Here is a 19,448-nt window from a genome sequence, read left to right as displayed (position 1 = left end):
GCCAGAAACACGGCAAATTTTACTATATTGTGGTGGTTTTCTTTCTCAGTGTGTTGTTATCAGGACTTATGACTTTTTTTAAATTTTATTTATTTATTTATTTATTTTATTTTTTTTTGCACACAGCAAGTTAAATATGAAGCTAACAATTGTGTTTTTACAAGGCACAAAACCAAATTGACAGAACTCGTAATGCTCTCACGTATCGTCATCCTATGATAGAAAAATTGTAAATTACTAAAAATATATTATTTATATTTTCGCATTTTGAGTATTTTGCTTGTGAGTTTCAATCGAAGTCACAATGGAATGCAATGCTCAATATTGCTCAGAATTTCACTTAAACAAAAATTGGTCTAACGTTGATATATGTAAAAAAACCTATTTCAATTTTTAAATTAACAATGTATGCTATATTTACTTGTGATTATACCCCCACTAGAGAGAATAAATTTATCAGATATTTTTAGATATTTAGATATTTATCTGTTATCATATTTATAACAAAAATAACGAATAGCCCACGAAGTAGATTTACCATATAGCCGCAGTCGATATAGTGCTTATAGGTTTTAATCATGAAATAGTTAACTATATGACAAATTGCAAAACAAATGACAAGTAATGTTTTGTATTTAGTTTAAATTAACTCCAAATCATTTTAAACATACTTTTATTCACGATTTTTTACAGAATGTTATAACATTTACCGAATATTATTAATAATTTTTAGGACTATTTAAGTTTAAATATTATCGAACCCCATGTAAGACCCTATTCATAAGGCAATATTAATTAAGAAATATAGCTATGTATGGACATAGCTATATATAACAATAATCAACATATTTACATGTAACAATCATGATCATTTTTTTAAAAGTACTTTTGTGTTTAAACTAATACAGTTTTCAAAGAACTACAGAAAAAAAAAGACTTTTTAAAAAACTACAAACCATGGATTGATTTCTTTAGTATTGATTTATCAATTTATTGAATTGATTTTATCTAATTAGTGAATTGAATCTAGCGATGAAATAGATTTCATTTATTAATATATCTACCATTAAAAGTTTTTGTATAAAATTTTCTAATATTTTCGTTCAAATATTAAATATAGGCTGTATTTAACTTTAAGAGGTGATAAAAGTCAAAAATTAATTTTAAACTTAGTACTAAAATAGAATAACATTTTATTTCATCATTATCATTAGTAAAACTTTCTTTTAATTGAGAACTCTTTTGTCTCTTTCATTTTAACCTTCCCCGCCTACCATTCTTTTAGAAATGAAATTAACGCTTAAATAAAACCAAAAAATAAAATAAAATATTCAGGGTGAGAACCGCCTTTTAAAAAAATGTAACTTTTGGAGCTCATTAAAATTGCAGCTTTTATGTTCGAAATCACGGAATTTGTTCTTTTGAAAGAAAATGGGAAACAACTTGTCTTGTGATGTCATATTTCAACAACCTCCCCTCCTCTTTGTCACACTTTTGTCACAATTATTATTTTGACACCCTTCCTCTCTTATTTGAAAGAGTGACGTAATTTCAAATGTTTCTATGGAGGTGTTGGTATAGTGGAAATTTCTAGTACATTTGCGTCTTAGTGGTTGAAGGATGATTACGTCAGAGATACATCATACAAAAATATACATCAGATACATCATTAAGTTAAAGATACAGAGATACATCATTAAAAAAAACTTTTTTTTGACCATATCAAAAAAAAGTAAAATAGTAAGCAGCATCTCCTTTGACAAGAGATGCATTTTTATATGACAATTGTAAATATCAACGTTCGGACTGAGGAGCCATCGGGCATCCAAACTCCCCTAAGTCCTGACCCTAAGAAATTTAAATTACCAGTGAATGCTTAGTTGATAACAGACACTTAGGAACATGGGAAGGGTATGAAAGATTTTGTTGAAAACAAAATGTATAAGAAGCTACTATTTATTGAAAGAAAAACGTGTTTTGCCTCAGAATTTTAAAACCATGTTAAGTTATTAAAAATACGCATATTAAAGGTTTTTCTAGCCTAATACAAACATTCCATTTATTTAGCACGATTTTTTATGCATTATTTAAAAATTTAGTTTATTAAATTAAGCTTGTTTATCAAATTTTACTAACTAAATATCAATATTAGTGTTTATTGTTAATCTAAGAAAGTCCAAAGATTTATGATGAAAAACATGCGATAAAAAATTTTTGAACACTGCGTTTAATTTACAGTTAACGGGGAGGGGGAATCTGTATTGTATAACAGAGAATGGGGGTACAAAAATTTCATTTTTTGTTGTTATTTATCTAGCTGTTGTATTTTAATGAGATTATAGAACCTTTTTTCAAGCTTAATTTAGGTATGCATGCGCATTTACAAGTAAGTGAAATGTAATTTTCAAATTGCTAGTATATTAATTATGAAAATAATTAGCTGGTAAACTGTTCGCGCAAAATACTTTTTTCTTATCTTAACATATTTGAAATTTCTGCTAAAACTGAAATAGTATGTAAAAAATTTCAAGTTAAAGACGTAAAATAGCCTTTCAGAATTAGTTTCAATTTTGTCCTAGGGAATTCCTAGTGATGGAGCTATTTAACCGAAAACTAAATTAATAAATAAAACTACAATCAAAATAGCTTTATTTTAAATAAAAAAAGTATCTTACTATTTTTCAATAAAAAGATAATAAGTTTATTCTCCAGTTGATTCAAAATATCGGTGTTAGATCCAAAACTAAATATGCCATTAATAAAATAAACTATCACAAGAAATCACATGCGAATTAAATGTAAATCAATTGAATTATTTATAGTTTGATTAGATTTTAATCTTAATTTTTTTAATTAAGATACATATACAATTTTTTAATTAAGATTGACAAATTAATTTTTCTAATTTTTAATTTTGATATCAAGTTTGTACTAGCATATCTATCAGTTTAATTACATGTTTGTTCTAATGTAATCTGATTAATGATGACCAAGAAAATATGTGGTCTTTAGTACATTGAATGCAGTAGGGATAATTTGATAACCTTTATGACTGACGAAACTATGATATTTTTAAGTAGATAATTCAAGTAAATTTTTATGCCTGAAATATCCGTATCAGAAAAAAAGGAAATTTTAATAGAATATAATTACAAAACATATTGTTGCTTCGTGAAGTAATATAAATTTAACGTTACACCTAACGTATTAAGAATTATCTCCTATTTAAAAATAAAGCAATTGAACAGAGCTGATTGTTGAAAAACAATCCAAAATGTGATTTACTAAATAAAGGTTAATAAGAAAATAGCTAAAAAAAACTATGAATTGAAACAGAAATAAAATATGATTCAATAAAAATAAAAACGTCATGCATTGTATTAGTTATGATCAAACACGATTTGAAATTTTGAGCTTTTCAATTGTACAAAGTTATATTTTATCATCATTATCTTTGACTATGATAAATATCTCGAACACGCAACCATCCAAATCAGAAACACAGTCGGCAGATGATAAAACTCGGTCAGTGGCACGCTTACACAAAAATGAGAATAAAATCCCCACACCCTCACCCGCAAAGGATTTGAACATTTAGAACTTTTGAACTACTCTCAAACTCAATTCTCTTCGGCAAAAAACAAAACAAAAATTAAACTATGACTAACCGACTTACTAAAAAAGCCTTCTATTTTTGAACCCTAAGGCTCAGTTTTTACTTTAACCGACTGCTAATTCAAATAATTTAATTTCTAGGACAGTTATTGACCTTCAAATCGAAATCCAGTTTCTTTAGAGAAATTGTTGGTGTCAAAAATGAAAGATCATCATTACTTTCTATCAAATTCCATATTACATAATCCTGAAAATTCTTGAAAAACTAGCTTTTTTTTGTTTTTTTGGAAAGTGGAATTAGCTTTCTCTTTTCCTTTAGAGGAAATTTATAGGTATAGATAATCCGATAGAATTCGAAAAATCAGGAGTTGACGTATGATCTAGTTTTTCTTATCAATAATTTCACTTTCTACGTGATTTCGGGTGACGATAACATTTTTCATACTTAAGAGTCTAGAAAAATATTTTTCGGGAATTTTTATACTTTTTTATGTTTTTAATCAAGATCACGATTCTTTATTTCAAATTTTATGGATTGTAAAATCTTCAAGTATTCCTTTAATTGATGAAATCCAGGGATGTATTTTTAACTTTTTAGATTTTTGATCAAGAACATCATACTTTATTCTAAGATTTACTTTGGTAATAAACTGGTGAACAACAAGCTTTAGTGTCAAAAAATATTACAGCTTTATATTCTTTACGTTGGTTGATGTGATTCTAGTTTCTTTTTCTTTTCATAAATTAACTATTTTATTTTCTATGCTCTTTAAAATCCCCCTATAAATTTCTAATAAAATCTTGACATAGTTTCTTATTTCTAAAACATTCTGATATTAGTTTAAACAAGAACTGTGCAAAAGAAGCTATGTTGGCTTCGAATGTAAAAGATCATAATTAGATTCTGTTTAATTTCATATTATATCATTCCGAAATTTTTTAATGAATGTCTAATGGAATCTAACGTCTAAAGAATGTCTAATGGAATCTAATGTCTAAGGATTGTCAAATGGAATCTAATGTCTAAGGAATGTCTAATGGAATCTAATGTCTAAAGAATGTCTTATGGAATGGAATGGAATTCGTCTAATTGAACTTTCTATTACTTTTCCTTTAGAGAAAATTTCTGGATATAGATAATCTGAAAGAGTTTGAAAATTAAGAATCGACACATGGTCTAATTTTTATTTATTTATATTTTCCCTTCTTACGCTATTTTTTATGTGAATATAGCTTTTTTTTTATTTATATTTTAATTCTCTAATTACAGGAAGATATTCTCTTGTATTAAAATTTATATTTTTGTTCAAGATGCCGATGTTCTTTCAAAATCTGAATTATAAAATCCCCTATCTGGTTCATAGAATGGTGAACAACAAGCTTTTCTGTCAAACGGAATTTGCTTTCGTTTCTTCCTCAGGGAAAATTCTTTAGTTGTTATAATTCCAGCTTTTTTATTTTTTTCTTTATCGAGATAGCGATTTTACTTTCTATGTCATTTTTGAGGTGAAAATAAGTTTTTTCCCCAGAAATTTCTAATACAACCTTGACATAGTTCATTTTTGATGTCCAGAACATTCTGATATGCGTTGAAAAGATACGGAACACGTTTTGTAGAGTGTTTGTTATTGCCTTAAGAAAAAAAAACCTAAAATTCAATGTGTTAAATTATTTTGATTTACTAATTTATTTAACTGTTTAATTTTCTATGAAGTACCGCATATTTCCGAAATAGAAGATGATTAGTAAAGTGGCTACTTTAGTTTCTAAAATTTTGTTTGTTGATCGGTTTAAATTTTAATGCACAAAAAATAATACACATTTAATTAAATAGAATAAATGTGCATTATAAAATAAATTGTGAAGTAGTATTTTTAAAAGTATCCATAGTAAAGTAAATAATTTAATAGAAAGAAATTTTTTATGCTTAGTATTTACAAATATATGACTTTTCAAAACAGATGGATATTAAAACAATTAATAATTTTTACAGTATTTAATAAAGATTTATCTGTGCGTAAATTTGGCAAAACCTCTTCATATTGAAAAATATTGATATACTGTTGTAGCGGGTAAATAAGTTTAGTAAATATATTTCAATAAATATTCATTCTCTGTTGTTTAGCTTTAATAACACAATATTTTACAATTAAATTTTAAAACACTTTAGAGTCTGCAGACATAAATAAATTTCAGAAACAAATCTTTTGCAAAGATTCTTCGGTAATTTTAAATTATTTAGTAGCATAAATGATAAAGAATTTATTGATTTGCAATTTCGATATTAAAATATAATAAACGGAGGTTTGCAATTATATTTTGGGACAAATAAGTGTTTTTTAGAAAACAATATTGCCATTTGTTGCTTTTTGAGGATCACTAAGCTTTGACAAATCAATAAAGTGTAAAATCGGTTCTCCTCGAGAGTTATTACACAGTGAAATGAGCCGTACTGTGGAAAAACTTGTCCTTTCCACACGCAAAATCGTTTTCTCCAGATCAGCCTTTTCAGGCATAAACCGTTCTTCCCTTGTGGATTTCTATTGGTATATACGCAATTTTAACATATTTTTCTGCCAAATATAGAAATGCCGTTCCAATTTTTTCAGTTAAAATATTTTCTTTAAAAAAGTATGTCTCATAACTTATTTTAATAAATAAAATATTATTTTGAAACTGACTCGTTTAAGTTATTAATAAACAAATTTAATTAATTTTCTAATTTAAAAAAGAAAAGCATAAATATAAAATGTATTAAATTTAATACAATTCAAACAAGATTAAAAAATTGCTTCCTCAAATAATTTCATTCAGACAAACTTCGCTCATGCTTGAATGCTTTTAGATGAATAAACTATAGCATCTTTGATTGTATTTAACTTATTGCTTTGGTAAATACATTACTCTTTAAAAATATATTATTGAAAGTTGAGTAAATTCTTTAAATTTGATATTTCGTTTGATATTGTTTAATTGTAGTTCAAATTATAATAGAATTATTTGTTATATTGTGAGGTTTTAGGATTTCATTTTATTTGCTCTGTAATATATTATTTACTTTATATACTATTTACTGAATTCTTTCATTAACAATAACAAACTTTAATAAATGATATATTGACTGTAATGATGTTTAAACTGTTAGAACAGGAAGTTAAAAGTTTGATCTGAACTGAATCTAAACTGTACAAATATGTACGTTTATTGTTATATTAACCATTATTATCATAATTTAGAATGCATATTTTATTTTTATGTACATTTATCTCTCTCTCTCTCTCTCTCTCTATATATATATATATATATATATATATATATATATATATATATATATATATATATATATATATATATATATATATATATATATATATATATATATATATATATATATATATATATATATATATACATATATATATATATATATATATATATATATATATATATATATATATATATATATATATATATATATATATATATATATATATATATATATATATATATATATATATATATATATATATATATATATATATATATATATATATATTATGAAACTCTAAGCCTGGATTATAACTTTATCTCTTGCTAAAATATATTTTATAAAATGCTTCATTTAAAAAAGATTAAAGAAGTTTTTTTTTTTTGCAAAATTGTCTTATTAATAATATTAATGAAAGTAACAGTAAGAAATTCTAGTAAATAAGATCCTTAGTTTGGTTTGTGAAGTGCAATTAAATTTTCAGTAAATAATTCTAAAGCTAATTTTTAAGGAAATATTGAAGTGTGATGTAATAACTAATAATAGTTTTTCTTCAGAGTATCTAAAACTTGTACGATACTTTCAAAAATATAAAATGAATAGTCAGAGATAAAATCATGATATTAAATGAACTACCGGCGTAAGTTTCGATTACATAGCTTCTAACTCTTTCGGTTTTCTCGGAAGATTTTGTTCTGATATTCAAATTGGTAGCGAAGAGTTATAGGGTGTTTTGCTTTGTATATATATATTATACAAAAAAAACTATTAAAAAATTAAATAAAGATCAAATTTCGTGAAAATAAATATTGAAATGCGCGGAGAAAAAAATTCTGGTTAAATTACCGTACTTTGTGATAATGACTTTTCTGATAAAAAAACAATAGCAACATAGTTCTGGGGTAATAAAACCAAAATATATGGTATTTATAAACCAATCATTTGGTAATTTTTCCATTCATATGATAATGGTACGCTGGAAATTCTGGTTTTCAAAATTAAAGTTCTCATTACCAAACATTTAGTGTAAAATACAAAATTGAAAAGCAAATTCAATCAAATAAATGGTTTTTATACCATGCTATAAGGAATCATGATAAAATTATCAAATTTTGCCACAATTACCAAATTTTATCACGCTATATTTTAAGGTTAATTTCACCAAATCATTGCGAAAGCACTTCGCTAAAAATTACCAGACTTTTTAGTGTTCCCATAAAACCAGCATCACGGTGAATTAAACCAATATTCTGGCAGTTTTGACCATACTTTTTATCTCAGCGCATTGGTTAATATTCTAAAAAATTGAACGAAGAAGAAACCTAAAAGCATTTTTCATATAGGTTCAAATGTGTAATACCTGCCTTACTACACGTTTATTTATTCTTTGTCATTAACTAATATTAACTATATAAGAATTTGAATTTCATATGCCTTCTAATATGCATCAAACTCCAATATGCATCAACTCTTATTCCGAGAATTGAAGATTAAGAATTAAATTACAGAATTTTTTTTTGAATATTTAAGTAAAAACTACAGTATAAGTATATATAACTATTAATTTTTAATTAAATTATCTAATTAATTGAATTGTTTTTAGTCTTTGAGTTAAAATAACGGTAGATTACTTACCGTTTTGGATAAAAGCGGCTAGTAATAGTCCAATCCACAGCATATTGGATACAGGTTAGGAGAGTAGTGAACAAATGACGTCGTGTCCCTCTTTTTAAACCGGCCGCAAAACAGTCTAATTTTTTTTACTCTTTCACAGGTGGTTGCTCTAAGGAATCTCATTGGACAACTTCACGAGAATTTTTTTATTCTGCCCATCCTAAATGACAGTTTTCCTTCATATTCCTGCATTACATATTTTCTTTATTATAGTAAAGAATAACAAACATGCCGGCTAAACAAAAATTTCGAAAATTAATTCCATTTTTCAAAACAAATTTAGTTAAAGAATTATTCACCAATTTATGGCAATATGAATGCTTCGTATCAATTAAATGTATTTTCTGAACTGTTTAAACACTAATTTCAAAGCACTTGATTAACTCACTACTGCATACATTCAAAACAAATTTAATTACAAATTATCGTCAATTTATGGCAGTATAAATGCTTCATATCAATTAAATGTATTTTCTGAACTGTTTAAACACTAATTTCAAAGCACTCGATTAACTCTTTACTACATACATTCAAAACAAATTTAATTACAAATTATCCTCAATTTATGGCAATATAAATGCTTCATATCAATTAAATGAATTTTCTGAACTGCTTAAACACTAATTTCAAAGCACTCGATTAACTCTTTACTACATACATTCAAAACAAATTTAATTACAAATTATCATCAATTTATGGCAGTATAAATGCTTCATATCAATTAAATGTATTTTCTGAATTGTTTAAACACTACTTTCAAAGCACTTGATTAACTCACTGCTGCATACATTCAAAACAAATTTAGTTACAAATTATCGTCAATTTATGGTAGTGTAAATGCTTCATATTGATTAAATGTATTTTCTGAATTGTTTGAACACTAATTTCAAAGCACTTGATTAACTCACTACTGCATACATTCAAAACAAATTTAGTTACAAATTATCGTCAATTTAGGGCAATATAAATGCTTCATATCAATTAAATGTATTTTCTGAATTGTTTAAATACTAATTTTACAGCACTTGATTAACTCCTGCATACATTCAAAACAAATTTATATAATTATAAGCTTTAATTCCTCTAAATAATAATCAGTGTTACATACTTAATTAAAAAAAAATTTAATTTTATGGTGACGAAAATTTTATCTGGTTTCATTTTTAGTTTTAAAAACAATTTTGATTACATTTTTTGGTTCAAAACCAAACACGTACACGTAATAGTGCAGTACGTTTTTCATTTATATCGGAAACTTTAAAAATGGCGTTCATGTCCATTTATTTTAAAAGTACATATTATTTAATAATTAACATAAAACCAGTTATTATTCATTTAATTTGTTACAATAATTAATTTACGTATGTCTCTATTAATTGAATGAATGCAAAACGATATAATTTGTAACTGATACACGCTCATCATTGATTAATTTAATAAATTGCCAAAATAATTAATTATAAGTGCTGTACTTTTCTTATTAAGAACATTGACTGGTAGCATGTATTAATCTCGCAAAAATTTTAATATTAATCGGAAAAAAATAAATATTTAAATGTACAAAAAATTCTTTTCTAACAAAACAAATTTCATTATTCTTAAGTGCCTCGAATTCAAAATATTTATTATTTGAGAAATTTATTCTATCACACATTTAGAAAAGTCGACTTTGTTTCCTATTTTTGGCACATTTCTACAGTTTGTATATTTGAAACTTTTAACTTAAAATTATATGCCGAAATTTATATAAGTAACGGATTTACAAAACATATTTGAAAGAGCCACGCATATGCGGAATAAGTATTCTCAAGTAATTGTTTTAAAACGAAATTAACTAACGATTAGATACAAAGCAAAAAGTATGGTCAAAACTACCAGTATATGGCCATGTTGATATGGCAAGACTTACCGAAACACCAAAAAGCTTGGTAATTTTTACTGGAGCTCTGTGATAAAGATTTTTGTAAAATTAACAATAAAATATTGTTTTAATAATCTATGATGAAATTTGTCAAGAGATAAAATTTGGTAATTTTGTCATGATACCTTAGATCATGACATAAAACCCATCTATTCGGTTAATTTACTTTTCGGTTTTCCTTTTTTTACTAAATGAGGGGCAATAAGAACTATAATTTTGAAAACCAGAATTTTTGCTAAACCGTTACCATATGAATAGAAAAATTACCGAATGAAGGGTTTAAATACCGTACATTTTGGTTTTATTATTCAGAATCATGTTGTTTGTTTTTTTTCCTCCAGAAATGTTATTATCGTACAGTACGGTAATCTTACCAGAATTTTTTTCTCCGTATAGTATTGAAAGTGGTGTCAAAAATAAAATTGTATTTTCAGAAATGAAAATAAAATCAACTTTTCTACATCAAGAGCCTTCAGTTGAATTTTGGAGCTCTCCTGAATTAAACTGACGAGGTAAATGTGGTAATTACAGAATATTTTTGCTTTGTTTTGATTATTTTATTTTTTTATTTTAGTTAATTTAAACACGATTATTGACCATAACCAATTGATTAGAAAATAAGTCCTTAAGGGGGGATTTATAACATGGTCAAACTATATAATTTTTTAATTAAAAATTATAATATTATCGAATGTATGTTTATCACAATTTATTAAATCTGATTGCTTTACTGATTTTGATGAGCAAAGATTTATTTTATGCTTATTACAGAGTCTTGCTTTTGTTTTCTAGTTTACGCAAAGAGAGTTGCATAACCAGTAGGGTTATTTTCTTAAAACAAAATAGGTAAATCAATTAAATAAATAACTTTAAGGAAACTTTTTAAACTTATCTTATTATTTTTTTTCTCATGCTTGTTAAATTGTTCATAAGAAGTAGTTAGTTTTAAAGTATTTGCTATTATGTGTTTTCATCAACATTCCAAAGCGTGTCAGATTTGTTAATTCTTTTTTAATAATGGCAGGCACTGAACTTTTGTTCTTCGCCTTAAACGCCGGAAATGTTGTTCATTTACCCGGTGGCACCTGCGAACCAAAGTCACGGAAACGAACAACATTACCCACGCCACAGATAGCCGTAGTAGGGTGGGCCACATTCACACATCAGAGAAACACACGGAGAAACATCCCTGCCCTAAGTGGGGTTCGAACCATTGACTTCGCAGTCAAGCGCGCTAACCACTCGGCCACAGCAGAGCCGGATTTGTGACAACATTGATTTTAAAATCGTAAAGAGAAATAATAGCTTTACAAAATATTCTAAATACTAAAATGATGATCAATGAAAATCTATTGAACCCCCCCCCCCCCAAATAAACAGTATATGAGTTTTTTGTAGTAAAACATAAAGTAGTGATGATAGGTGCATTAAAAGGTAATACTTGGCAAATTGTATGTAATCAAACACACCATTACGACATTTTTTACACACTATTAGTGCGGTTCCTTTAAAACTTAATATGTTCTGCACTGTTAAAAAATCCGGAACAAATTACTGTATAAAGTATGAGCACATTGGGTGCTTCATCCGTGAATTCCATTTTTACCGTAAAATATTATACAGTAATTTTTACCGTGATATTTATTTAATTAGATTGATTCAGGGATTTTGCAGTTGTAAAAATTACGGGATATCAGATTTTTTGTTCCGTAACATGCTCCGGAAAAATGGATTTTACGGTAAAAGGCAACGGAACTGTGTGCCGGTAATAATATTCGTAACAGTAATTTGATCCGTAACCTGTAATCGTAATTTGATCCGTAATTTTTTACAGTGAATTGGTTAAAAGCTAGAGATTTTTATTATAAAATATGATTATGTCTAAATTGAATGAAGATTTCCTATATGAATGTATTTCAGATCTATAAGATTGTTTTATTGTTGTCAGTTTTTATCATATGAGTAATTAATGAAATAATTACTATTATACTATTATAGGATACTATTATAGGATACTATTATAGGAAAGAGATAAATTACTATTATTAACGGCTTCAGGTTCATAACACGCTTACAAAAACTTCAAATTTTCTTCGAAATATAATAATGAAATAGAAAGTAATGATTGTTTTTTATCGGTTTATTGAAAACAAATTCCTTGTGACACAATTTTAACTCTTTAAAACAACAAAACGGAATTGTAAAAATCCAACAAAATAAACTAGAATTCTTTTTTTTTAGAATAGAGTCATTTTATTTGAAACCTTGACATTTTGATGGTTTCGTTTTCTCAACAAATTTCTTTTTATGAAAAAAATGAAATTCGTGCCCCAAAATGAAATAATGCATGGGAAACACTATTCCCTGAAAACAAGGTTAGTGATCTGTGATCGGATTAACTGCTAGTATTCATGCTAAATGTCAACTTATCAAATGAGTAAAATACTTTCTCCTAACAAAACAAAATTTATACTTAACTCTTTGCTCTTTGTACTATACTTATATATATGTATGTCACACTATTTAACAATCACTAAAAGCTAACTACTTTGTAACCTTTAAAGCGCCATGTTTTTACCAGCTACTTGGAATTAAATTTTGTAAAGTTAAAAATCAAGAGAATTTATGGGTTTGTATATCAACTTCAGTTACTTAATAAATTTTTTTTTCATTTTTATCGAATTTATCCCAAAATATTTAACTCTTTTCTGACACTCTTTGCGAATTGAAAATAGATTTCAAATTAGAACTCATATTCTATGATAAAAATGGATTATATATTTCAAAACAAAAAATTTACAATGCATTTTCACACTCGCCTCCAATGAGGTGATCCAGGTTCGAATCAGAGTGTTGGCTAGTTGATACGAATTCTACACCTAGCTCGCACCGACCACATTGCTGACATAAAATATCCTCAATGGTAGACGGATTATGAGTTAGAATTCCCTTGCCTTCGGGTTAATTGTTAGTGGATTTTGTAGTTTTCCTCTCCATGTGACGCAAATTCGAGTTAGTTCCATGAAAAAGTCCTCAGCAAAGGCTAGTTTGTACTAATGCTTGATTCGGGAGTACCCTTGTCTTCCGGATTGGATTCAAAATTACAAGGCTACAGAGTTGAGCATCGATAGTCGTAAACTCAAAATAGGGTCGGCTGTTCAACGACGGTTATAAAATATAATATAAAATAACACCTTTCACTACTACCAATTAATTTAAATACATCTCTTCTTTTTTGCAAAAGCATGTAAAATGCATTGTTATTCATAATTCCCTCCGCATGTAAACGTCATTTTTCTTTACTACAACTAGCTTCAGTGGTACATGTTACTGCCATCTACCGGCAACTACGTAAATTAAAACTTGAATACTTTTGGAATAATTTCATGTTCTTTTTTGCCATATTCGTCTTCGTTTTTTTACTATATCGCTTCGAAACCCCGGAGGGAATTAGGAATAGCCCTGTACTGTATTTCTATAACTTCAATATCATATTCATGTAGCTGTTCAACCACCTCAACGTGGAAAAAATTTCGAAAATTAAACTAAAAGCGTAAAAAAATTTTAATTAAAGATCTCAGATTCTGTCGATTAAATTGCGATAGCGCTTAAAAGTTACTTTCTAACAACAATATTTGTACAAAGTCTTACGATTATGAACTTATATTTTCTACCTTCTCAGCGGTTACGAGTTTTAGATATTAAACATTTTATATTGCATAAAAATGAAGTAAGTGTGATACACCTTTATTTAAAAATTTACGCTTAATATCTAAATTCCAGTACAATATCCAAAAGATGACACCGAATTTTGAATATTAAACGAATGCATTGCATTACAATGAAGTAAGTGTAATATACATTTAAAATTTGCATTTAATACCCAAACTTTAATGCGGGAGGCAGCAGTAGATAGTAATTTATCATTCTAAAATTTTGTACAAATATTTTAGTTCAGAAATTGTAGCTTTTAAACACTACCGCAGACAACCAATGAAATCTGGGAGACCGAAATCTTTATATTAATATTTAACATTTTTAGTTTAATTTTTATAACTTTTGGACAATTGAAAAGGCACATAGCATCGATTCAGAGTTATAAGATCTTGCATTCTTTATTATGGTGTGATAGTTGCCAACTTTTCCGCACTAAAACTAAAAGAAAGATGTTTAGACTTTTTTGGTCCACACATTATTAAACATATTTAAATTCATTGATCTGTTGAAGACAAATAATAAAAATAATTTTTTTAGCATTTCTCCAAATAAAAAAACTATAATAGTACCTGAATATTCTTTAAGAATGTATTCATTTTATGATTTAACTTATAAATTAATTGAAAGAACAAAAATAAAGATGGGGTGATAAGAAGTTTGTGATGCTGTATTTGTCGATTGATTTGAACTAATAAGCCTCTTACTTATCTCCGACAGCGACAGCCTGTAAAAGTTTTCAGGGCATTTATAGATCGTACATGGGGAAAAAAATTCTGGCAAAATTACTGTACTGTATGGTTATGAAATTTCAGGTTTAAAAAAGAATTATTTTAGTTAATAAAAGCGAAAGTATGAGGCATTTAAACCATTCATTCAATAATTTTTTCGCTAATATGGTAACGATTTACCAAAAATTCTGGTTTTCAAAATTATAGCTCTTTTTACCACATATTTAGAAAAAATACGAACCTGAAAAGTAAATTTAACTGAATAAATAGTTTTTACTCCTTGCTCTAAGATATCATGATAAAACAACCAAATTTTACCCCTTTTAACAACATTTATCCCATATTATAAAGCCATATTTTCTTGTTAATTTTACAAAAATCATTACTCTTCGGTAAGAATTAACGAGATTTTCCGTGTTTCCGTTAAACCAGAAACACGATAAATTTTACCATATTCTGGTAGTTTTAACTATACTTTTTTTTCTATGTGTACAAATGATTTATAACCAATTGTGATATTTTCAAAAACAGCTCTTTTCCATATTCACAAAAGTTTTAGATTTAAAGATTTAAAATGCTTAGTTGTCTTATCTGAAAAACATTTTTGACATTTTTGACTTTTTGTTAGGACTTTTAAGATACAATTACTTTACTATTAATTACGATTTTTTACTGACAACCTTTTACATTTATTAGTCTTTTTTGATTACTAATAATGTGCAATTCATTCAATAAAATAATTATCTAAAGCTATAACGAGCATTTCCTTTAATAACTAATTATCTAATTCCATCTTGTTCAATTTAAAAAAAAAAAAATTCTAAATTGTGAATAATAATAAAAGCTGAAACTTGGAGAATGGAAACTTATCGATGCCGGAAAGTAAATTTTCAATTATTGAACATTAATTAAATTTAAAATTTATTCATTTATTTACTCAGCAGAACTCGTTTTGACAACGTCTTGAGAGAAAGGTTATACAAATATAAACTCGTATTTTAGAGGTTATTGAAACCGTCCAACATTTAAAAAGCAAGGGCAACGTCTAGTATTAGCTATTTTTCAATAGAAGGAATTTTTTTTTTTAATATCAATGAATAAAAAATAATTTTATTATTTGATTTCAGTTTCAATATAAACTGTGTAATGCACAAAAAATTGCATTGAAATATTTATTAATTTTATAACCGAAATTAATTTTATTTATTTTTATAATTCAAGCAATTTCCGTGTAAATAATTTAAAATACTTAATTAATTTCGAATTTATCTTTTTCACTTAAATTGTTCCATTTGTCTTCTGTTTACTCAAACCAAATACTTAATTTAGGATGTTGATAAAAAAAACACCGCCTCGTGAATTTTAGTTCTAAACTTGTTTTCAGTTATTTCGCCCTTTCCTCTTTAAAATATATTGTTAATATTATATTACTCTAAGGAAAGAAAAAAGTAAAGAAATATAGTCGGCTCTATTATTGAAATGGATGAGAAATGGTTCATTAGAATTCATATAAATAAGTTCATATAAATAATAAATTCATATAAGTGATAAGTTCATATAAATAATAAGTTCTTATAAATAATAAGTTCATATGAATAATAAGCTCTCTAGCGAGTGCTCCAGAACTTTTATAATACTTGTATAATAGAAAAATTAGAGCTGGTGGGGCTCAGGAAATAGATCGATCGCCTTCCAATGAGGTAACCCAGGTTCGATTCCCAGCGTTGGCTGGTAGATATGAATTCTGCCCCCTGCTTGCATCAACCACAGTACTGAAGTATAATAATCTCAGAGGTACACGGATTATGGGACCTTTGCCGTCAGACTAACCATGAGAGGTTTCCGTGGTTTTCCACTCCATGTAGAGCAAATGCGGGTTAGTTCCATCAAAAAGTCCTCCATGAGAGCAAACATTCTCCCAATACTTAATCTAGAAGTTCCCTTGTCTTTTGGATTGGGTTCAAAATTAAAAGACTACGGAGTTGAACATTCATAGTCTTTAACTCAGAATTGGGACGGATGTTCACCGCCGGTTGTAAAATAAAACATTTATTATTGTGATAGATTTTATGAACTAGTATTAAAAGTTCTTGATAAAAGCCATGAAAGTTAAGGAAAAAATATTTTAAATTGTATAATGATTCATAATTTTGTAAGAAGTTAAAAAAGCCAACTCAGAGCAAACCATTCGCATTTGAAACGTCGTGAACTCAAAATTAGGTCGGCTGTTCAACGGCTGTTATGAAATAAAATAAAACAGAAAATCTAATATTTTAGAATTGCCCTGTTTTGACATTTAATTTTAATTTCATTCGAATTTTTATTTCAATTGATAGAAAAAATTTAATTTCCAAAAAGAATTTCAATTAAATTATGCACGAAGAAAAAAAAATTTTGGTAAAATGAACTTTCTGTAAGTTAATGACATTTCTGGTTTAAAAAAATCCTAATTCTGGTTAATAAAACCAAATTATACCGTTTTTAAACCATTCATTTGTTAATTTTTCCGTTCATATGGTAACAGCTTACCAGAAATTTTAGTTTTCAAAATTATAGCTCTCATTATCACACATTTTATAAAAAATACAAAACTGACAAGTATATTTGACCGAATAAATGGTTTTTATATCGTGATCTAAGGAATCATAATAGAATTACCAAATTTTATCACATATTATAAAACCATATTTTATTGTTAAATTTATCATAATTATAATCGGTTATTTTAACCAAAGCGCTTCAGTAAAAATTGCCGAGTTTTTTGGTGTTCCCATTAAGCCAGAAACACGATAAATTTTACCATATTCCAGTAGTTTTGACCGGACTATTTTTTTCAGACTAAAAAACAAATGAAGGCTGTTAAAAATACTTTTTGAATGAGAGTAAATTAATATTTTTTACAAATAAATTATCTATCCAAAGGTATTAAAATTTAATATCAAACGAAAATTTAAAATAAATACATCTTATTATAATTGCATTAAAAAACAAGTGAAAATTAACACCTTGCAATTAATATATATTAATATAATATAACAATTATATCATATAATATAATATTATAAAGAAGATACATATTTGTATTTCTCTATAGTAATGATGAGTTTAAACAGCATTGTTTATTTGTTTTTAAGCAGGATCGTATCAGTATTTTTGTACATTGTTTAGAATTGTAAACAGCATCAGTAGATTTCCAAATATCACAAACATAAGATTTTTTGAAAAATTTTCTTAAAAATTTATATAAGTAAGTATATTTAATCAACATACGGCAAAGTAGCTCTAATTATTCAGTTTTGTAATTAGCACATGAAAAATGAAAAACATTTTTGGACTTTTAGTGCTAGAAATTGTTGATTAAACATTTAGTGAGAATAGTCAAAATGATTGAACAACTTTGTGGAAAAATGAAATAAAAGTATTTCTAAAATATTCAAGCATTGCTACATTAGAAATTTCAGGAGCTGTTGAACCATAATATCGTTCAAACTTACTGCAATTTTAATATGGCACTAAATTGAACCATAATACCATAATTTTTAATCTTGATTACCCAATAAAATACCCTTGATTACCCACTATATAAAACAAACTTTTCCCTCCTGAAAGTGTTAAAAATATTTGGTATAACCATCCTAAATAATGTAAAAAGAAGTTCACAAATTGATAACTTTAATACTAAAGTGTGTTAAAAACAAATGAACACAGAGTATCACATTTAAAAGGAGAAAGGTTTTTCTTTTCCATTTCCATTTCCATACATAACTCACCTAGTTATTTATTATCCTTTCTTTGTGCCATTAAGGTGAGAAAGTTGTTTTTTCTGCATGGTTAAGCCTACCAAGTTGTTCCGCTATTCACACCTTTTTTAACGCTCTGATACTCACATTTTACTAGCTATCGCATCCTGCGTCGGCATATGATTGTGATATATTCCAAGTATCTATTCTATTTCTTTTTACGTTGTTATCACTAAACTATTCTTTACATTTTTGCTTGCACATTTAATAAATCAGCTCGTTATGTTTGCTTTCATATTATGCTTTTCATTTTGAAACATAAGATCATTGTGAAAAACATGTTGAGTTGAAGCTTTTGCGAATTTGAGAAAATCATGATTAAATTGTACAGAAATATCGAGATTGTGATTATGATGCATTCGAAGCATGTACGCTATTCTCTAATAATTGAAAATACACTTTATGTTTTTAACAATTTTTTTATATAGAAGAAATACACAGTAGATTATTTCATAACTTTGGAGGTGTTCAGTTCATGCGATTTCTCAAATTTATCAATAAAGTTTTAAGCTATCAAAGATTTTAAGCTATCAAATTTCTTCAATCTGGTTTGTACTAATTTAACTAATCTCTCTCTAGAATAAGTTGGAAATATTCTTAGTTAATCAATGTATTAGTATATAAATTTTGGGTTTTTCTCGTGTTGATCTCCAAGAAAATGGACGAATAATTATTCTTTAGTCAATTGGTTTACACTTCCCTGATGATTTAAAATTTCTATAATC

At 26.7% G+C, this 19,448-nt stretch overlaps 1 protein-coding gene across 1 annotated transcript in view; it reads right to left on the bottom strand.

The window, feature by feature from the left end:
- Positions 1–8,586, bottom strand: part of LOC107455124 (chitin deacetylase 1) — a 38,366-nt gene extending 29,780 nt beyond the window's left edge. Inside the window, exon 1 of the mRNA XM_043041061.3 lies at positions 8,519–8,586. Coding sequence (XP_042896995.1) covers positions 8,519–8,561 — 43 coding nt within the window. The 5' untranslated portion in view covers positions 8,562–8,586. The remainder of the gene's footprint in view (positions 1–8,518) is intronic.
- Positions 8,587–19,448: the final 10,862 nt, after the last annotated feature.

This window comes from Parasteatoda tepidariorum, chromosome 12 (assembly GCF_982258835.1).
Source record: "Parasteatoda tepidariorum strain Cologne lab strain chromosome 12, Ptep-v5.0, whole genome shotgun sequence".
Lineage (NCBI taxonomy): Eukaryota > Metazoa > Arthropoda > Arachnida > Araneae > Theridiidae > Parasteatoda > Parasteatoda tepidariorum.
The sequence above is the reverse complement of the archived record's forward strand: the minus strand, read 5'-3'. Positions and strand labels throughout refer to the sequence as shown.